At 49.4% G+C, this 22,198-nt stretch overlaps 2 protein-coding genes across 6 annotated transcripts in view; one reads left to right on the top strand and one right to left on the bottom strand.

The window, feature by feature from the left end:
* The window catches only part of GDAP1L1 (ganglioside induced differentiation associated protein 1 like 1), a 49,130-nt gene extending 43,518 nt beyond the window's left edge, over positions 1-5,612 (top strand). For all 5 annotated transcript variants that reach the window (XM_041732269.1, XM_041732272.1, XM_041732273.1 and 2 more), the window contains one exon: positions 4,148-5,612. In XM_041732269.1, the coding sequence (XP_041588203.1) occupies positions 4,148-4,491 (344 nt within the window). In that variant the 3' untranslated portion in view covers positions 4,492-5,612. The remainder of the gene's footprint in view (positions 1-4,147) is intronic.
* A 12,106-nt stretch (positions 5,613-17,718) lies between these two features.
* FITM2 (fat storage inducing transmembrane protein 2) lies at positions 17,719-21,755 on the bottom strand. Its single transcript, XM_041733082.1, has 2 exons — positions 21,500-21,755; positions 17,719-19,390 (listed from the first exon to the last, which is right to left on the bottom strand). Exons 1-2 carry the CDS (start codon positions 21,670-21,672, stop codon positions 18,775-18,777), a joined length of 789 nt encoding a protein of 262 aa, XP_041589016.1. The 5' UTR covers positions 21,673-21,755; the 3' UTR covers positions 17,719-18,774.
* Positions 21,756-22,198: the final 443 nt, after the last annotated feature.

The raw sequence follows: 22,198 nt of genomic DNA, 5'->3' as shown, positions 1-22,198 counted from the left end.
TTCCCAGTAGCTGAACCTGACTGGAGCCAGAGGGCATGGAGCCCCACTAGGGTATCCGTCAAGTTGTCCTCCTGGGGCACAGAGCAACATGGAGAAGGGAGGAGGGCGGATCTGGAAGGCAAAGGAAGGATGTGCAGCCTCAGATGGGTGCAGAGAACCCAGAGGGCCTGGCCTTAAAAGTGGGTGGCAGAAGGCAGTGTGCATGGGCCTGGCTTTGTAGGGTTCATGGTTGGTGTGAGGGCTTTCCTGGCTGAAGGTTCCTCTTTTCTGAATGCAGCATGTGGTGACATCATAGGCTGAGCGAGGACTAGGGACAGGGTGTGAGGAGAGAAGGAAGCTGTATGGCTGTCTCCGCAGGGCGTGGGGAAGCCAGTCTACTCCAGAGCTAGCAGAGGCCCCAGCACGGCCAAGTGCCCTCCCTCTTGGGCTTTGTGCTCATGAATTTGAAGCAGATCTGATCAGTGTAACAGTCTCTAGCACCCTCAGCTGGCAGGCTCAGGATAGGATTTATCCAGGGCTGGGGGCTTTTCGAAGGGATGCAAGCTAGAGGAGGGGGCAAACCGAAGGGTGACATGCCAGGTAGGGACACATGTCCACCTACATGGTGGTGGTGGCTCTCAGCATTTGCCCATACACATAAACACAGGCACGGACACACTTCAATAATGACACACATACATGCTTATGAACATCTGTGTGTAGGCAAACAGCCAAATGGACGTGGGCATCACTTCACTTACACATGTGGGGGTTCCACGCCACATGGATGCAGATGCCCACGTGTGCAGATACCCACATGTATAAACACAGTCGGCTGCATGGACTGGAGCAGGTGCACACATGGGCGGATAGACACACCACGCATGACCCGGACACACAGATCTGCACACAGACCCAACAGGGAGCGCACCTATTGAAAGGGGCCCGAGTGTATGTAGAGATGCAAGCCTCTGCGCGTGCTCATCTGCACATGGAAAGAGGCAGTGTTCTGCGGTGGTTCTAGAACCACACGGCCTGAGTTCAAATCCAGGCTCTGCTCTTCCACGTCATTGCTGTGTGGCGTTGGCCAAGTTACTTGACCTCTCTGTGCCTCAGCGTCCTCAAGTGTAAAGTGGGGATAATAATAGGACCTATCAGATGGGTTGCTGTGAGGCTTGGGGAGGTGACACTGCATTCTCTGGCGCATCTCCCACTTCATAGGCCGTTCCTTCTCATGCACCCTTGCTGGTTTCTCCTTGTCTGTTCCCTAAATCTTGGAGTGCCCCAGGGCTCAGTCCTTGGTCCTGTTCTCAAATCTGTCTCCTCCGGTCTGTCACTGGGGACTGCGGGCCCCTGGCCCTGCCTCCTTCCACTGCCCCTCACCCTCATCCTGATCTCACCACGCTCCGTACCTGGCAGTAACTCCCTTGTCCACCAGCAAGAACCCTCCTTTGCCTGCACCATCAGCTTCCTTGCCCTCTTCTGGCTTTATCATGCTTTGCAAAACCTCAGATGGTTACACCCAAGTCTCTACCTGGTCAGCACCTGCAGCCAAGTGTGGCTGGAGAAACACAGCGCTGTGCCGGCTGGTCTCACTTTGAATTCATGACCACGAGCCTTTGATGGCTCTCTGGTTGCCCTAGGCCAACCCCGTCCCCTCTTCAGGTGACTGCTTAATACCTTCTCTGTCTTCCTTGACCTTGCAGCCCCTGCCTCCACTGAGAAAACACAAGTCTTAGGAAGAGACCCACACGGCTACTCTGCTGCCAGCAGCAGTGCTCAGGCATCACCGCGTTTTTATCAGCCTTAAGAGGCACGTTTGTTGCATCGCATCTTAACATCTCTGAAATTGGGATGTTTCTCACAAAGTTTAATTGGCACCACTTGTTCTCTCCGGGATGGCTGTCTTACACTCCATAGCAACTTAAATTTGATGAGATAGGGATCCCTGGGTGGTGCAGCAGGTTTGGCGCCTGCCTTTGGCCCAGGGCACGATCCTGGAGACCCGGGATCGAATCCCACGTCGGGCTCCCAGTGCATGGAGCCTGCTTCTCCCTCTGCCTGTGTCTCTGGCTCTGTCTCTGCCTGTGTCTTTGGCTCTGTCTCTCCTTCTATCTCTCAAGAATAAATAAATAAAATCTTTAAAAAAATTTTGATGAGATATAGCACCACGCACTCCCTCCAATTACCTGGACTGAGCTGTCCTTGAACTAGCGACCCCTCCCCTTGCATCTTGATGTCCATCTGCTCCCGCGTTCACGCTGGTAATCCCTTCCACTGTCTTCTGTAGCATCATTTCTGCCTCTCTGCTCCAACATTCCCATCAACATGCTGGGTATTCCCTCCCCGCTTGCAAAGACACTCTTGACCTGTCTCGCATTATTGGCGTGTCTTTCCCATTATAGCAAAACTCTAGAGAGAGTGATCCTTGCTCACGGTCTCCAGTTCCTCTCCTCCCTTTCTCTCTTGGACTCCCTCCAACCAGGCTTTCAGTGTCAGCATCCTCTCCTACTGCTCTTGTCAAAGTCACCAGTCTCGGCCTCCTATTTGACCTCTCTGCGGGGTTTGAACACCCCCCTTCTCCTTGGAACACTTTCATATCTTGGCTTCCAGGATAACACCCTCTCCTGGTTCATCTCTCACCTCACAAGTGCCCCTGCTCATGCTCCTCCGCTGGTTTTCATCTTGCTTCTGAATCTTGAAGCCCCAGAGCTCAAGATTGGCCCTATTCTCAGTTCTGTCTATAGTCACTACCTTGCTTCTGAATCTTGAAGCCCCAAAGCTCAAGATTGGCCCTATTCTCAGTTCTGTCTATAGTCACTACCTTGCCAATGTCCTCCCACCTCCATGCTGATGATGCACACTTGTACTAGGTACGCATACCTCTAACGCTGATTCATCATCTCCCCTTGGATATCCAACAGACATCTTGAAGGTTATGTAACAAGGACAAACTTCGGATTAGAGCCTTCATTACACTTTACCTCCTCCTCTTGTGAAACCACGAGCCTCTCAGGACATGGTGTCTTGTTATGTGTCATGTCATGTCAGGTCTTTATGCCCAACACATACTACTAGATAAACATTCACTGGGTGAATGAATAAATGGATGAACAAGAAGACACAGGGTGGGAGGGATGGAGGGGCTCAGGCTTTGATGGGGGAAGGCATCAGATTCAGGATATTTCTGAGCTGAAAGGAACATCTGCTCAAAGATGCAGAAATGAGCTTCCCAAGACAGCAGACCTTGTAGGAAGTGGAGGCAGAGGGGAAAGCATTCCAGGCATGAGGCCCAGCAGGGGCCAAGGTGGACATGGAGGTGGACATGGAGCTCCTTTGGTCTCTTAAATCACGTCTTTGCTCAAAACCCTGCAATTCTCCCCACTGACCGTGTTCATATCCAAATTCTTTTGTGGGGCTTCTAAGCTTTTTCATTAGTTTATCTTCCATCTACTTCTCTAATCTTGACTTCTTGTGAATCACTCCCTGTTCACTGGGCCTCCCAGGCAAGCCATATGCATTTCCAGTCCCTCCGGCTGCTGTGTTGAGAACAGACTCTAGGGAGTCAAGGGGAGAGGCAGCGAGATCTATCAAGAGGACATTCTGACATTCAGGTAGGAGAGGATGGTTGTTTGGACGGGACTGGTAACAATGGAGGTAGCCGCATACTCTGTATATATTTTGAAGAGAAGTTGATGGGAATTGCTGACACACTATACATGGGAAATGAAAGAAAGAGGTCTCAATGCAGCATGGAGTTTTCACCCGAGCAAACTGAAAGAGTGGGCATGCGGTCGCTGACGTGCGGATGAGAGTGGTGGGTTTGGGGGTGACAATCAGGAATTCGATTTTGGACATACCAAGTTTGAAATGCATGGTGAACAGCCAAGTGGAACTGTCAAAAGGGCAGTTAGACGTAAGTGTCTGGAGTTCAGATACATGTATTTACACTTAAAAGTCAGCTGATTTGAAGAAAAAATACCAACAGAAGTGGTATAAGCCTAGAGCAAAAGTGATTAAAGCTGTGAAGAGTGAGGAGCCCCAGCAGCAGTGCTGTAGGCAGGTGGGCGTGTAGGTAGGCCAAAGCCCGAGGAGTCAGTGGCACAGAAGCGAGTCAGGGAGCAGAGGCTGGCCCCTCCACTCCCATCTCTTCTCCCTTCCGCTCCAGGGCAGAAGTGTGAGCTGTGGCTCTGCGGCTGTGCCTTCACCCTCGCCGACGTCCTCCTGGGAGCCACCCTGCACCGCCTCAAGTTCCTGGGACTGTCCAAGAAGTATTGGGAAGATGGCAGCCGGCCCAACCTGCAGTCCTTCTTCGAGAGGGTTCAGAGGCGCTTGGCCTTCCGGAAAGTCCTCGGCGACATCCACACCACCCTGCTGTCGGCTGTCATCCCCAATGCGTTCCGGCTGGTCAAGCGGAAACCCCCATCTTTCTTTGGGGCGTCCTTCCTCATGGGCTCCCTGGGTGGGATGGGCTACTTTGCCTACTGGTACCTCAAGAAAAAATACATCTAGAGCCAGGCCCGGGCTTGTTGCCTGTCGGTGTGTCTGTACTGTGTGACTCCCAGCAAGCTCTCAGTAATGCACTGTCTCATGAACACTTGGACAGCCACTCCCCGCCCCGTTTGGAGTAATTCTGTCGTCAATGTGAAAACATTCCATAGTTTAGAAGTAGACGTTGCCAATGCCGTGAGTTGAGGCCATGGCTCTACTAAAGGAGAGAAAGAGTGAGTGTGAGAGACAGAGAGAGAGAAAGAGAGAGAGAGAGGGAGAGAGAGAGAACAGAAACAAAACACGAATGCCTTTTCTTTTGATTCAAGGTCTCAAGATGGAACTGTGGGGACTGGTTAGGATCTGAGGTGAGTCCCAGGCTGTTTCATCCACCAGGGCCCAGATGCTGGGAGGTGCTGGGGGCTCGGAGGGCCTGACTCCTCGCCTCACCTTCCCTCTTGCCCAGGGAACTCTTCCACAGGACAAAGCCAACATCAACACTGACTCTTCTAAGTGGTGCCTCTGGGTGGGGCTGGGGACCACAGACCTTGGGGGGGTGGGGGTGTCCTGAAGACCCCAAGGGGCCCCACTCTTCTCCTGCACATGGATGGAGATAGCACTGGCTCAAGCCAAGGCAGTGGTGGCCAACCACCAGGTCATGCCTGGGACTGACAGCATGAGCACACCCTCTTATTCCCCCCTCGCCCCCGATTTGGCCAGTGTATTTTATTTGACACTTTCCCAGAAGCCCCTGGAGGCAGCAGCCATCATCCTCTTCCCACCTGGGGGTGACTTTTCCCACTATGGGAGGGCAACTTCCAGTAAGATCTATGTTGGCCTTCTCTCAGAAGGTCAGTCCTGGCCTGAGTGCAGGGGTGGGTCTGGAGGTGGATGGACTAGGGTCTTTCTCTCTGCCTAATGCCAAAGCCACCTCCTTTAATTCCCACCTTGCCCATCACTCATGGGGCTGCCCCTGTGCCCCATCACGCCACATGGAGGGGGTGGGTGGTACCTGCATCCCTGCTGCCTCCCCTGGTTGTGTCTCACTCTTCCTGTGCCTTTTGCATGTTGGGAGAGGGTCTGGGTGTCACTGCCGCTCATGCTTAGAAATCACTGAAAGTCCCCAATAAAATATTCAGGAGGAACAGTTGCTTTTCATTTCTAAAACTATGTTGTCCATCCATCTCTCATTTCCAAAGTTTGGGGCCAGAGATACAGAGACATAAATTTCAGATTCAGTGCTTTGCAAGAGCAAGCAAGAGTTGAGTCCAGGTCTTGGGTTGCTGGTTGTGGGGATGGATTCTGCATGGACTTTGGGATGCTCTGACCTTTGTGATCCATCTGACCTGTGATGCCTAAACCCACCTCACTTGGACACAGGGCTTCCCAGTTTAAGGAGCTTGCTCACAACCATCTACTCATGGTAAACTGGATGTGGCCTTTTGGGGTATACCCAGGGAACATGCCCCATAGTCTCCCAGAGGGAAAAATGGGTAAATGTCTAAAGAACATTAAACCAAGGATATAACTCATAGAATATAAAACATAGTTTACTGATTTTGCAAAAATGTATAATAATTTGCCCATTTTTGTTTTTGTTTTTGTTCATCAAGATGAAAAGAAAAAATATAACTAGGGCCCAGACAGGGCAAGCATGAAACATAAGAGAGCAGAGTCACCATCTGGCACTGTTCCCTCCTTAGGCTACTATCCACACTGACTCTCCACTCATAATTAAACTCCATTCAAGAACAATAACATCATGCTTCATCCCGGTGGGGTTGACTGGTCTCCTGCTCTCACCCTCACTCCCTCTCTCACAAAGCTTCATCAGTAACATCACTCTGGATGATGTCAGATTTTCTTCTCATTCCTCTACTTCTAGAGGTCACAGGCACTCCTCAATATGCTGTAATTTACAGTAAAATGTCAGTTTAACTTACATCACTGGCATTCTTTTTGTGCAATGTATACACACATAACAAGCAAGGAGGGAAATCCACATAGCTGCCGGAGTCCTCGTTTCTGTAACCAATCCCAAGGCCATTGTTGATATTTATAATTTCTCTTTTTCCTACTAGCTATTTTATATTCTCTTTTTCCTCAACCAGCACCTCACAGTTGTGGTGTTTTACCCTGTGAAAGAACTCAGACTTTGGTGGTCCTTGGGCTGCTGTGGTCTTCCATTAATCTTTTACTATTGGCCATGGAAATGCTATGGAGCACCCCAGAGAATCCTCTACTTCCTATTACAGTGTCCCACGCCACCATTGCAGCAGGAAGCCCATTTACCCTCAGTGATCGGCATTAATCATTGTAGTCTGTAGAGTGCACTTTTTGCCTCTAGTTTCAATGGTATCAGGAAATCAAAAAGGCCAGATGGCAATCCCAACTTCTGCTCATTCAGTTGTACCATTGATGTATTCCCCAACAGAAGCATTCCTTCCTTGGGAACTATAGACCTCTAAACCATCCAAGTCCAAAGATTCAGGAATGGGAAACAATATCTTCATGAATGGGTTATTATGTGCAATAGTGAGAGCTAGTCTCCCATTTCCACCTCAGCACAGCTGGATCTGTTTTCTGGGTGTGGGAGAAGTAGCACTGTGGTTCATACAAAGTATATATTGCATCCTGTAAGACATCACCCCAACATAGCAGCATCTCCTGGCTGGTGCTATAATGGAGTCTTCAATGGGCCATTTCAATGTTCTATAAGCCTAGCTGCTTCTAGATAATAGAGCACATGGTAAGACCAGAAAGTTCCATAAGTACAATTACACTGCAGCATTTCTCTTACTGTGATATCAACTCCTTGGTTAGAGGCAATGTTGTATGGAATACCAAGACTGGAGCCAAGGTGTCCATGGGTTTTGTGGTCAAAGAATGCAAATTCATAAATGGAATATACGAATTGCTGCTCCCTCCATGATGGAAGGGGTCAGTGTACTAGTTCCTATGGGGAATGGTCCCATATCAGGAATTCTGTGCAAGCTGGGGACTTGATACTGGTATTAGCTAAATCAGTCTTGCTGAGAGGAAGTCCATGTTGAAGTGTCCACCTAGAATCTCTAGGTCCATTACCATGGCCATTTTGTATGTGAGCCTATTGAGCAAGCACTAAGGTGGCTGGGGGAAGGGAATGCCACCTAAAGAACAAGTCATGCTGTCCAACTATTTGTTGAAAGTCTCCTCTGTGGTGAGTACTTCTGGGTGGGGGATATCACATAGAATACAAATATCCTCTCTTTCTGTGCCCCTTGTTATAGGTCCATCCACAGTCTTTCTCTTACCGATCTCCCTGTTACCAATCTTCCATTCCTGTTCTTAATCATCCAAATGACCCATATCCCTGAATATCTGTAGATCCACATTTCTGGACTTCTGTCTCCACTTAGATACAGTGGACAGCCACAGGTACTGCTTGAAGTGCTGTTTGCTGAAAGGATTTTCCTTCTCCTATGTCTTTGAGGTCATTCCCATGGTGCTGTGACCATCCACTTCCTGGTGGTACCAACTGAGGTACCAACTGAGGTTTTTCTTCTTCCATCATTTGATCATAGGGAGTTCATCACAAGGCCTTAGGTGTTGGGTGAGGAAGAGGTGGCAATGTGTCAGGAATAGTTGATATACTCTGAGCTGTTTCAGTTCCACTTGGGAGAACACTGCTTTACATATCTAGCTTTATGGCTTGATGGATTGGATGACATTTGGTTCAGGACGGGCAGCTCAGGTTGCCTAGTCATTTGGGGTCTCATGGTTAGGTGTTCAGTCTCTACCAGGGCTCAGTAGCAGGCCAGAAACTAATTTTCAAAAGGACAATTGTTATTTGCAGAAGAAGACATGACTTTGTTCCAACTGTTAGGGATGTGCACTGAGATTTTCCTATTAGGGCTGGCTAGACGCTCCACACAACATGTCTAAATCACAGACAATTTAAGCACCATTGGATCTTCTGGAACATAAGGCTTGGCTGGTAGAGCACCTTGCACTGCAGCCTGACTGCTTTGGGATCCATCCAAAACCAGCAGTCTTATGGGTTACTCAGTAAATGACTTGAAGCAGCACACAAAAATGGGTGTACATTGCTTCTCACATCCAGAGAGGGCCACCAACTGCAATGCTTTTTTATCTTAGCATAGGCATAGCAACTTGTCTTTCATTTGGAGGGGATCGCCTAACATTTCCTAACTCCTCAGTCCCTAGAAATTTCACCAAGGTTACAGGCCCCTGAATGTTCTTGGGGTTAAGATACCACCCTCTGGCAGGCAGGCGTAGGTCTTACTAAGGCATCTGGTGTACTTGCTATTTCCTGTTCACTGGGTTCAGTCTGATGTCATCAATGTAGTGGATCAATGTTTTGTTATGGGGACATCAGGATAATCAAGTTCTCTCCAGATTGTGACAGAGAACAAAAAAGCTGACATTGCCTGACATTAAGAAAGCAAAGATGTACTGCTGCCCTGCCAAGTAAAGGGAAATGGCTTTTGGTGGTCCTTACTAAATGATACAGAGAACAAAATTTTCTTTTTCTTTCTTTTTTTTTTTTAAGATTTTATTTATTCTTCAGAGACAGAGAGACAGAGACACAGACAGAGGGAGAAGCAGGAGCCCGACGTGGGACTCAATCCCTGGTCTCCAGGATCACGCCCTGGGCCGAAGGCGGTGCTAAACCGCTAAGCCACCCAGGCTGCCCGAGAACATTTTCTGGACCAGAGACTGAATTCAAAGTGCCAGACACTGTGTTGATTTGCTTTAGCAAAGAAACTGCATCTGGAAAAACAGCAGTTGGGGTCACCACCTGGTAGAGTTCACAATAAAACATTCTCCAAAACCCCTCCATTGTGCAGCGTTGAAACTAGTCTAGTGTGTGGGGGTGGTGGCAAGTTCCAGGAGCTTCCCCTCATCTACCCAGATAGCCCTTCTACCTAAATAGGACGATAGAAATGTGGGGATGGGCTTAACACATAACTTTGGCCCAAGTGATAATGGAGGCTTGGCCTAGGTCATTGGGGACGGTAGAAGAGGGTGGCTGACCAGCAGGAAGAGATAGAAATCTGTCGATCCTGCTGAGACTCTGAGGTCTTTGCCCATGGCAAAGACAGAGAAGCCCCGACCTCAGTTCGGTGACTGGGAGGGTCTTCAGGTATTAGAAGAACTGGCAACTCTTAGAACCTGCAGAGACTGACACCCTGCCGGACTTTGTCTCCACCAAACGCCTAACACACTCCCGCGTTTCCCAGGGCATCCGCCTGGAGAGCAAGGAAATCAGGCCCGGAGACGTGGGAATAAAGGAGACAAGACGGAGTACAGCAGGCAGGGAATGCAGAATCGCTACAGTGCGTGCCACACGGTATTCAATAAGAGGGGGAAAACATCAAGGACGAGGACGTAGGAGAGTGGACGTTCAGTGTTCTCCCATTCACAAGGTGAGTGGTAGAGACTAGCCTGGAATCTGTTTCCTGCCTTCGTTCAGGGACTCGGGCTCCTGCCATGCTGTTGCCCCACCCTTCCTCCAGCACACTGTCCTCATCCGCAGGGCATGTGAGGCCCAGGTGTCAGGTGGTGAGGAGGGAAAGAGAGGATGGAAGAGCACGTGTCCAGCATTTCAAGGCCTACACTTAGAAGAGAGTCACGTCATTTCCACTCACATTCCATGGGTAAGAATGTAATGGCTGGGCCTTGCCAGCTGCAAAGGGACCGGGCAATGTCATCTGGTTGGGCAGCCTGTTGCTAAGGAAGGAGAGAACAGATCTTGGTGGACAGCTCGCAGCCCCTAACACAAGGAATGACCAAATAAGAAGAGCCCCAGGCAGATGGCTGGAAAAAAATCACAGGCTCAAAGTCCAGGTTGGAAGACACTGTGAAACTCTACCCACCTGCTTCAGGTGGGGAAGAGGGAAACTGAGGCCCTAGATGGGCGGTGTCTGGTTTGGTCAGGATCCCACTATGAGTGAGCTAGAGCCAAGAGTCCTTTCCCTGGTCCCAGTCTGTCTCAGGGAATGTGATGGAGAGAAAGAACCTAGGGTGGAGGATGAGAAGAGTCAATACACAAACATTTTCTCAGAATCCATCAGCTGCTGGGCCTTCTATGAGGGGCCGTGGAGGGATGCAGAGATGAAGGGGATGTGTGGCTGTCAGAGTTAGGTTGCTACTACCACCACCTGGACTGTGGTAATGGGCACCCCCAAAGTTTCCACTATCATGAAAGGTCTCTCCACTGTTTACAGAAAGATCTGTGGTGGGGAGGACTGTAAGGTCGTATTTTCCTCAGCACACAGCCTCTTCATTACCAAAGTCACAGAATCACTTGTCCAGGTCACTCTGACATATCCCCAGAGACCTGTTCCCACGTTGGCTCAAGGCCTCAGTTTTCTCATTTATAAAATGGAACGGATAGGTGCTCAGGCTGTTGGACATCTGACTCTTGGTTTCGGCTCAGGTCACAATCTCACCCCATGTCTGGCTTTGTGTTCAGTGTGGAGTGTATTTCAGATTCTCTGTCTCCCTCTCCCTCTGCCCCTCCCCACTCGCATTCTCTCTCTCCCAAACAAATAAATAAAATCTTAAAAAAAAAAATAGAATGGAGCTGACAATACTGATAGCTTCCATCCAGTGAACACTATGCCCTAGGAAACTCACATAAATAATTTCTAACTCTGCAAAACATCAATATTTATGTTTCACCAATAAAGAAAGAGAGGCTCAGAGAGTTAAGAGCCCAAGACACAAGGGGTAGATGGGGTTACTGGGTTCCCTAACAGGATGATCTTTTTCCAAGCAAGTTTGTAGCACGTCCCAGTATGGGTGGAATTTGTTTCCTGTCCTGTGAGTGCCAGGCTTGCCCATGTGGCCACCTCGGGCCAGTGGAATGTGAGTGGAAGGACGGGATATAAGCAGAGGCTTTAACATGCTGTTCAGTTTGTATTAGGCTTTCATGTCCCAGTGATTGTCACAAGAAGAACACATCCCAGGTACTTGCTGTCATTTTAGCCTGGATTTAGCCTGAATGTGGCCTGGAGCAGAACCTACTAGTTAAGGCCAGTCCAGGTCAGTAAGTTGCAGTTGCAGTGACCTGTGAGCATCTGTGGTCATAAGCCACCATGTAGGAGGAGGTTTGTTATAAAGCATTATTGCGGCAACAGCTGACTAATATAGTAGCAGAGCTGGGATATGAAGCCAAATGTGTGAGAAGCCAGAAATCTTTCTGTTTTCTCTATGGCCTAGGTTGTTAGCAATTACAGTTGAGATAATATCATAAAAATATAAGGCACTGGGAACACCTGGGTGGCTCAGTGGTTGAGTGTCTGCCTTCAGCTCAAGGCATGGGCCCTGGGTCCTGGGATCGAGTATTGTATCCCTCTGCCTAAGTCTCTTGTCTCTGCCTCTCTTTCTGTATCTCTCATGAATAAATAAATAAAATCTTTAAAAAAAGTCAGGCACCAGATTAAAAGATTCAGAACAAATGCTAGTTGTTATTAATTTTACTCAGTGTTGCCTTTTAAAGAGCACACTGATGATACAAGTCATTTCAGGGTTATTGGGGACATAAAGGGGTTATAGTGCCCAGGCTTCTGAGAGAGACATTCACTAGGCAAAGGCAACTCTCTTCAGTAATAAGCAGCCTTCATAGGTGACTGACATTTTAAAACTTACAAAATATGGGGCAGCCCTGGTGGCTCAGCGGTTTACCACCACCTTCAGCCCGGTGGGTCCTGGAGACCCCAGATCAAGTCCCACGTCGGGTTCCCTGCATGGAGCCTGCTTCTCCCTCTGCCTGTATCTCTGCCTCTCTCTCTCTCTCTAGGTCTCTCATGAATAAATAAAATCTTAAAAAAAAACTTACAAAATATTTTCCCATCCATGATTTCATTAAGCCAAAGACTAGTGAGGTAGAAAAAAACATATTATCACCATTTCATAAATGAGTAAGAAGCCCAGAGGGGCTAAGTGACTTGCCTAAGATCACAAGCTGAGGTGTGGACAGGCAGCTTCTAATACCTCCATATGAGAGTCACCATTCGCCCCTGCATTAGTCCCCAGGAGCATGGGGGTAACTGGCAGACACAGAACACTCAGGAAATACAAGCAGAAGTCCAGAAGGATGGGATGAAGGGGGCAGCGGGCATGGACAATAGCAGCCTGTTTGGGCAGAGCCAGAACAACTTTGCTCCAGAAGTTAAGATGCTAATCAGGGGTGGCTCCCAGGCTTCTCCACCCACTTACCTCCTAAGCGCTCAGACACCCCAGACACATACCCAGGCAGCCACACCCTGGCAGAGAAGACCAGGGAAGTAGCAGAGCTCCAGTTATAAGGCACCCAGCCCAGGTCCCCAAAATAAGCAGCCTGGAAACCCTAGCCAGTCAGTCTTGAGCTTGCCTGTGAGTGGAAATCTCCTCACATGGGGAAACCTACTTCACTGTGCCCCAAAACCCCATAGATAAATAGATGGCCCTTTCCCTCAGCCTTCCTGGGTAACACCTCTCTCTGTCCTTCAACCCCGAGTTAGCCTTGAGAGCAGACTGCAGACTCTCCGGGACTCCATTCCCACACCAGGTCACTGGGACACAGCCTTCTACATTCATTAACTGTACATTTTCATTACTTCTGAGTTGATCAAAATTAAAACACTGATGTGTACGGTGTTTCTTTCTCCTGATTTTAATATGTCACAGTGATGATGGTGCATGAGAGACTCACTGTGCACTTGAAGACATCTGTACGTACTTCCCACATAGTAGGTCCCATTCTAAGCACTTCACAAGGATCAATTCATGTCATCCTCCCAAAAACCCTACGAGGTGGGTACTTTTATTATCCCCATTTTACAGGTGAGGAAATTGAGGCCAAAGGTTAAGGAACTTGTTCAAAGTCACAACGCCAATGTGTGTGTGTGGCCAAGCCAGGATTTGAACCTAGGCAGTCTGGCTGCAGTCCCTGTTAATCACCCTCCTCCTTTGCTCTTCTAAGTGCTTTATGCAGACCACCTCTGCTTGAGTGGTGGCAGGTCAGGGCAGGTTGGGGGCACACCCTGCTTGAGATGTCCAGCGCAGTTTGGACTTGCTCAGGTCATCGCCTGCACCCAGCTGGATGAACCCCCTGAAGGCACCATGTCTCTGTGAATGACCATTGCGCCTCCCATGGTGCCTGGTTCCCTCATTGTTCCTGGAATACCGAAGCCGAGAATGTTGAAGATGAAGCAGCAGCATCCCCACCTTACGCTTCAGGAACAGAGGTTCAGACACACTGATGTGATTGAGGGCACATGGCTGTAAGTTCTAGTCCGTGGGGATCCAAGTCTTCCTGCCTCCAGATTCCACAAGAAATACAACAGCCTTGATTCTTTGTAGGGAGTGCATTACGTTCCTAATACAGTTACCATAATTCGTTTAGACTGATTGGCATCAGTTAAACAAACATTGACATCTTTTCACTATCACAAAGAGCTGCGATAAAGTCTTTTGACTTCTGTTTGCCCACTTCCACAAGCATTTCCACAGTCCTCCAGCCCTAGACTGAGATTGCTGGACATTCTAAGTTTGGACACGACTATGTTACCTTCTAAACACGTGGTCCCAATTTGCCATCTCCTGTTCTCCCCAGGGAATGAGAGCACCTGTTTTCTGTGCTGTGTGTGTTCAATTTTAAAACTTGTCAAGAGACTGGATGAGGGGTTTCTGGGACAAGTTCAGAAGGTGACCACAATGCACAGGATTTCTCCTAACAGAACCTCCCTTCCCCCTATGGCTGTCAAACATGGCTTGAGTATAGAGGCTTTTTTTTTTTTTTTAAAGGCTTCTGCAGTTCATCCCTCTGGGAATGAGGCTGAGCCCCCCAGTGTCGAGTAAGTCCAGATGAACACATGCAATCAGGTCTGAGCTGTTAGGCTATGGAAGCAGACTGTTGTGGGGGGCGGGGATAAAGAGTACCCAGAGGTAGGCTCCTCCATCACTCATTGGAAAACCAGCTGCCGCCTCAGCTCTGAGTAAGTTTCTTTTCATGTTGTTTCCTGAAATAGGAGTCATAACCAGCTTGAGAAGCTTTGCCAAACAGAATAGAGAAACAGAATAGACCAGAAGAGTTGTGAGATTACTCAGTCTACTTCTGCTGTTTATCAGATAAGGAAACTGAGAGCCAGAGATGGTGAGTGATGAATTCCCAGTTACACAGGAAAGTTCAAAACAAGGAGTAGCAGGATCCAGCTCAAAGCCAGGTAGCCCGACTTCTAGCTGAGTGCTCTTCAGATCACAGCAGGACCCATCCATCACCTCTGCTGACCGTCCTTTCTAGGTGTTCTCTTGCTTTTGAAAATGAGGGGACTATCAGTTTTCTTGAGAAGTGCTGTCTGGGTAAAAATCACCACAGTATGTCTATCTTCGTGCCTTTGTGCATCCTATTCTCACTTCCTGGAATTCCCTTCTCTGCCTAAGTGCCTGAACTCCTCCCCATCCTTCAAGACCCACAAGAGCAGTTACGTTCCGCGAAAATATTCCGATTCCCCAGGGCAGCTGGTTGTTCCCTGCTCTATGGTCCCAGGCCCTGACCTTGCCCCAGCACTCAGAACGCTTGATGGTGGTTGCTGGCTCCTGCTGTGTCTTCTCCATAAGCCTGGAAATTCCTCAACTGCACAGATGTGTCAAATTCTCCTCTGAAACCCTGGCACACACCTGGAGCTCCTGTGGCATGGACTTTGGACCACAAACTGCAGCAGAGAGGGGGTGTATCCTACCCTATCAGCCCCTGGCTCATATATGAACTCAGAAGTTTGGCGCCCCTGAAGGAATCCGCATGGGGAAGTTGTGCAGTGTAAGGAGCTTTTCTAATCCTGGAGCCATGGAGTTTTCAACAGACAGTACCTCGCAGTGCCAAGCAGGTCAGGCTGACAAATGAGTGGGCACTAAAAGGCAGAGAAAGCCGTCACATGTGTCTAGGCCTCCAGGGCACAGGGCACTTTCACAGCTGACCTCATGAGAACAAACTTTGTAACTCCTCTTCAGTGTTACTTCCATGAAACTCAACTCTTCTCCTTCTGCCAGGAAAACTCTAAAATCCTGTTGACCCAAACCTCAGGACCCTCAGATATGGATATGAGGGAAAAAGTCAATCAAGCTAAGGGATGTATGACCAAGCATGTACTTAGTTTGTAGGATTTAGGAGGACACAGAAAGAGTGAGTACAGTCATGAAACACCCTATGTAGCAAGTAGCTCAAGTAAGAGCTTCACCATTGTCATCAAGTAGGCTGAGCTTTCCAGGTTCTGGGCTTTCTCAAGGATTTTAGAAAAGACCACATGAGACACGGAATGTGGGATTTCATTATCTCCAGTTTACTTAATTTGCTTGTTTACACACACTATCTCTGTGTGCATAACAGTGGCAAGAGCCATTCTCTAAATACAATCTGGTACTCAGACTATGACAGATGCACATGAAAAATGAGGCATCACTGAACCTCAGCATGGAGAGGCAAAACAAGCATAGCAGGATTCTGGGACCACAGATGCCCTTATAAGCTTCTTGTTCAGCACCTAGGACAACAGACACTTTCCAGAAGATGATGCAAGGCTCTTTCAATGGAAGACCCAGACCCCAAATGGTGCTGAAACAGGAACAGCAGGATCCAGCTCAAAGCCAGGTAGCCTGACTTCTAGCTGAGTGCTAGAAAGCAGAGACTTGTTTCCCTGCCTTCCTAAGGAGCCAAGAAGTTCTAAAGGCTTGTCAAGAAAAAGGAGACAGGAGATTAGCGTCTGCTGAGCACAGGTGCTGGGCAGTTTACATACATCATTACCCTTAATCCTAATGGTATCATCTCCATTGTCCAGATGTGGACACGAAGCTTGCCCATGGTCAGACAACCCTCAGTGCTGGTACCAGCACTGGAACCCACATCTTGGGTTTACCTAAGCCCAAACTCTTTCAGCTTCGGCATGCCGTCTTACACAGGGGTACAGAGCATGTTCCCAGGAGAAAGGCAAGGGTGCTAACACTGAACAGGAAATGGTGGAAGACCACTCAACACACGGAGGTCAGTCACAGACACTTGCCACAGAGTTAACTCAATGCTGAGCCTGAACCAGATCTGCCAGAGAGAAATGGCTGGGGATTTAGCTGCGACAAATGAACGTGTGCAATCATCTTCTTGTGCCTGTTGCCTGTTGGTGCTGAACATGAAACTCAGGAGAGCCCCCAACCCCTTCAACCAGCCCCTGCCACCTACTTCACCCCTGCTTTCATTTCCTGTTTACAGACAGAAATTCCAGAGGGCAAAAACATTTTCAGGGGGCCCATGACATCTGGCCAATGCTCCCAAAGCACTCTGGTGACACCTCTGAAATCTCAGTGCCAGAATTTCTGCCACTTTTGGGTACAATGTATCCCAGCTCACGTTTTGATGGATATGAATTAACATGCAACCTGATGGAATACCAACTACATATTTTAAATACATCTTTGTATGAAATACAGTTTACCCTGAAGATTTTCCAGGCCTCAAGCTCCTAACAATCTAAGCTTGAGTTAAGGCAGTCAAGTATAGTGCTTTTCAGTTAATGCTATTATCAGGTTTAACTTGGTGTGGGGAGAGGAGGAACATCAAGGAAGCTTCCAGGATGATTACCCAAAGTGCAAGGCGCGGGTACAGAAGGCCTAAGGACGCAGCCTGCGGGGGCCAGTGGGTGGCAGGCTGTCCTATCAACAGAGCTATAACAGCACCTTTGTGGGTGGAGGTGACAGGCCACAGAAGGACAAGGCTGGATATTGAGAAGTGTGCAAAGGGGACAGAAAAGATCGATTTCAAGGCCAGTTGAACAGGCCCAGGTTTGGTCTGGTGTTGGTACAAGTAGGAGGGTGGGTGCCAAAGTCACTCCAATATTAAATAGGGACATTTTTGCAAATGGGTTGGCTTCTTGCCATTGGAGGTAATGGAAGACATTTTCCTTCACCTCTGATTTATCATAATCTCGTCCAAATGTAAATTCCTTGGGCCACTGCAAACTGATCAATGAGCTTATCAGCACACTGTTCAGATTATACCACTGATGTGTGGTCAGGAAAGTGTCAGTGCAAGTATGCATTTTGCAAAGTTACTCTGACTCAGCTTAAAATTCATCCAGTTGTTATTAAAATGTCTGCCTTTGGGATTTATTCTTAATTTTTTTTTAAGATTTTATTTATTTATTTGAAGGAGGGAGAGGGAGAGAGAGAGAACACAAGCAGGGAGGAATGGCAGAGGGAGAGGGAGAAGCTGGCTCCCCACTGAGCAGAGAGCCAGATGTGGGGCTCGAACCCAGGACCCTGAGATCATGACCTGAGCCCAAGGCAGACACTTAACCAACTGGGCCAGCCATGCACCCCGGCTTCTATTTTTAATAGAGAAAACAGCCCATAAAGTGAGGTGGAATTTAATACCATAAGCCAAGAGTTTGGATTATAAAAAGTAAATTAGTGTTCTAAAAAAACCAAAAACAAAAACTCAAATGTATCCACACACGTACCAAAGTGAAGCCCTGAAGTTGTGGATTACTCTCAGGGGTTTTGTCAACAAAGAGCAAATGCCATAGTTGTTATTAAAAACAATCAAGCATTTGCTCAAAATAATAGGGAAAAAAGGTAACCTTATTGTTCCAAAAACCAATACACAATAGACAACATGGACAGTAAACCAGCAATGTTCGTTACATAAATATCACCCAACACTCAGCCAGAGAGGCACTCCAGTTTAAATATTTTGGTAACTAATCACAAGTCAGTTGCAATATATAACATTCTGAGGATAAATGAATACCATGACCGGAGAGTGTCTTTCAGGCAGCTGGCTGTTTTATAAAAAACCCTGCTGGAAATAAGTGCTTATGCAAAACTGACCAGAGGGCAATACTGTTAAACCACAGTGTTAACAGCCATTACAATACAAGACACCCAGAATCAGGGAGATAATGACAGCAGCGGAGAAGGGTCTTGAGGCCCTGGCCTCCACTTTGGCCACACAGCAGAGGCTTTCCTGATTCTGTCCTCTCACTGAGCCTTAGCTCTGCCCTCTAGAGACAAAAGGAACATTCCAGATTAAGGTCAAGTCTTGCCAGGGACAGAAAGTGCCTGACTGGGAATGGTGGTGCTTGTGACACAAAGTGACATGGCCAAGAAGTGTGGGAATTAAACTCACTCCCCCGCCTCCACCACCGCTCCCCAAAACTGCCTGGTAAGCTTCCTCTCTGAAGCAGGATTGATAATTTAGTCAAATAACTAATAAAAATAATGAAAAAAATATATATTAGCCATTGTCCTACTATCACCCCTTTTGTTTTGCTTTTACTTCTTATAACTATCTTGCTTCAAATTCAAACTAGAGCTCTGGGGAGGAAGTCCTGGGGAAAAAGATTTCAGATACCAAAACCCATAGGTCCCATACCAGCCCAGCAAACCAAAGAGGGTACCAAATACTTTCTGGGACAAGTTGTGGAAGTAAACGGCTGTGCACAGAAACATCCACACCCAGATGAAGGTCAGGAAGCCCAGGGCCACCACCAGGGTGGTGATGGCAGTGTGGAGACAGTGGCTTCGGTCCATCTTCAGTTCATGCAGCACGGCCATCTCCTCCACAATCATAAGGGCGCAGAAGGTCAGCAGGAAGGAGTGGCCTGAGATGTCAAAGCCATGCCAAAAGCCTCCTTCCCCGTGGCATTGCTGCTTACTCTGGTGCTCCTTTCTGACCCCTTCCAGGGTTGGTGACTGGTAGCAGCTGCCCGTGTAGTGTTCGATGTTGGAGAAGATGGCTGTGCAGACATACCAGATAGCCGTGCCCACCAGCAGGGTACTCAGCCGCCGCAGGACCAGGCCAGCCCTGCCTGTCAGGTGGTAGTTGGTGAGGGCAATGAAAGGCAGGAGGAGACAGAAGGTCCAGGCCCAGGCCAGTTTGACAAAATATCTGGCAGGAGAGGAAAGTGGAAGTGAAGAGAGGGGACACGGTAGAGAGGAAACGATGTCATGACTCGGGTCTCTAGAGTCTCAAGGGAGGGGAAATAAGAAAAGCTGATAAAAACTACAGATAACAACTTCACTTACTAAGTTTCAAATGTAGTAACTCCTTACTCCTTAAACAGCTCTGCGAGGTAGGTACTGTTATGATACTCATTTTACAGATAAGAAAGCTGAGGTACAGAAGTATCAGACCCAAAGTAGAGATCATAAGCGGTGGAGCTAGGATTGGATTCCAGGGCTTGTGATCTTAATCTGAGATCCAGGCCCTGGGATGGTGGACACACAGGATATTCATGGCTACCCCGAGAAGAAGGTCTCATTTGCCCCCATTTTCCAGAGAAGGTGAGGCTCAGGAAAGTTCAGTAACTTTGCCCAGGGTCACAATCACACCACCAGCAAGCCCGGAGTAAATCAAGGTTTGGCCAGCCCCAAAGCCTGTGATTTTTCTACTTGCGGCTCTTTCTTACATGGCAGCAATGATCTCAGAACAGAGCTTGAGTTCAAGCTAGAAGACCGGGTTCAGGGCACCTGGGTGGCTCAGTGGTTGAATGTCTGCCTTTGGCTCAGGGCAAGATCCCAGAGTCCTGGAATCGAGTCCCGCATCAGGCCCCCTGCAGGGAGTCTGCTTCTTCCTCTGCCTGTGTCTCTGCCTCTCTCTGTGTGTCTCTCATGAATAAAGAAATAAAATCTTTCTAAAAAAAAAATTTTTAAAAAATTAAAAAGACTGGGTTCAAGTCTTGACTCTCACTCAACTTGCTCTGATCACTTTCTCCAGGCTTCAGTATTCCTAGCTGTAAAATAGAGCTAAGGAGACCGAGTGATTTTTTTTTTTAAAAATCCCTCCCACAGCCAATGGTTCAGTGGTTCCCTCCAATTAGCACAGAGGCTTGGAACAAAATGTCAGAATCCATGGCTACCCACAAACAGGGACTTATCTGCCAGGCCACTGGGTCCCCAGCTCACCCGGAGCCAGATGAAGTGGCAGCTGCCTGTCTGCCTCCCCTTGCTCATCAGAAGTGGCTGACCTGGGGACCAGCCACGGAAAACACACGGGCGGGGAGACTTGGGGCTACAACCACACTCATCATCATCATCTATTCTTAGTGCAGCCACGGGGGGTGGGTGAGGAGGGAAGGGGGAGTCAAGGACAGGACGACTTTTCCCTGGGTTCCAATCGCTGCTCAGACACCACTCCAGAGCCTGTCACTCACATCTTCCCTGGGGCTGATGATATATGCAAGGACCTTGCCAGAGCGAGACCTGTCAGGCACTTGACAAAACTGCTGGGGAGAGAAACCAGGGTTTTGAGTAGATGAAGCAAAGCTGGGCTGCCTTTTGGGAGACGCTGTAAGTCTGCTGTTCTAAGGAGGAATCTAAGCTCCCTTCAAGGCAGTTTTATAACTTCACTAATGCAACACTGTTTTTGTGCAAAACTCTTGAAAGCCACCAGTTAGAGAGAGAGAAAAAAAGAAAAAAAGAGCGTGAGTGGGTGGAGTTAAGATGTCTCAAGGAGCCCAGCTGGTTGCTTTCCTGGGCTACTGCCATGGACTTTGGGCGGCTGAGAAGGTCCAAGGAGATGCAGGGTCATGCAGGGTAAAGGTCGGAGGCCGCAGGGTTCCTTCACAGGCCGGGCCGGGCTCGCCGGGGCTGGGGGGCCAGGAGAAGGCAGGTCTTTGGGTGGGTGGTGATGGGATACGGTCACAGGCGGGGTGGGGTGGGGAGGAGGGGGGAGGCCCGACACCCCCCAACAGGTCCCGGCCGACCCCGATTCCAAGGGGAGGTGGGGGGGCGCAGGGACGGAGGCTCACCGACGCCCCCCACCCCGTCCCCCCGACGCCCCATCCCCCCACCCCGTCCCCCCGACGCCCCATCCCCCCCCCAACACACACACGGCCCCGCCCGTCGCTCCCCGCCCGCGCAGCTCGGGCTGGCTCATCCGGGCGTGCAACCCCAGCTGCGGGTGACACCAGCCGCTCGCGGGTCCCTGCGGTCGCCACGCGCGGGCTCGCCCGTCGGGGCCGCTAAAGCCCGGCTCTGCGGACCGGGGCTCACTTACACGTTGAGAACGTTGCGCTTGTTGCTGAGGTAGCTCTCGGGCAGCGGGGAGAGCTCCTTGAGGACGGAGCCCGCCAGCATGGAGAGCGCCAGCGCCCAGGGCAGGTAGCGCCGCACCGCCGCTCGCACCAGCGTCCCCCGCAGGAGCCTCGCGCAGCGCTCCAGGTGCTCCATGCCGGACCTCGTCGGCCACCGTCCGCCTCCCCGCGGCTTCCCGGCCACCGTCTTGCGCTTCGCCCCGAAGCCGCGGCCTCCCCGCCCCCCGGCGCATGCGCGTCGCCCGCGAGCCGCGCTCCCCCTCCCGGCCACCGGCCGCCTCTGCAGCGCGTCCTGTTCCGATCCCCGCGGCCTCCCTTCTCCCTTCTCCCAGCGCCGTCGCCAGGCGGCAGGCAGGCGCGGAGTCTTGCCCTGGGTCTGGGGGAAAAAAGCTCCAGGGAGTATTTGCTGGAGATGGGGAAGAAGAACTGCAGCACTGTAGGAGTTAGAGCAGTGGTCGCGGCATCGGTTAGTCTCTCTCGGAAGCTGGGAGACACCTGCTCCATCTGTGCCTCAGTTTTCTCATCTGTAGAATGGGGAGAGTTCAGCACTTCCTGAGAGTTAGTCCATGAAGCCCAGGTCATTACGGTGACCCAGGTATAGGGAAATGAGATTTACTTTTTTTTTTTTTTTAATAGAAGTGCTTAAAACAAACCCAATTTAA

This window comes from Vulpes lagopus, chromosome 18 (assembly GCF_018345385.1).
Source record: "Vulpes lagopus strain Blue_001 chromosome 18, ASM1834538v1, whole genome shotgun sequence".
NCBI classification, from domain to species: Eukaryota; Metazoa; Chordata; class Mammalia; order Carnivora; family Canidae; genus Vulpes; species Vulpes lagopus.
The sequence above is the reverse complement of the archived record's forward strand: the minus strand, read 5'-3'. Positions and strand labels throughout refer to the sequence as shown.

What these genes read in the sequence shown, in the direction of transcription:
- FITM2 (XM_041733082.1), bottom strand. Translation starts at nt 21,672, where the DNA reads ATGGAGCACCTGGAGCGCTGCGCGAGGCTCCTGCGGGGGACGCTGGTG. An exon ending in AAGCGCAACGTTCTCAACGT is followed by an intron (nt 19,391 to 21,499) that starts GTAAGTGAGCCC and finishes CTCTCCTGCCAG; the next exon opens with ATATTTTGTCAAACTGGCCT.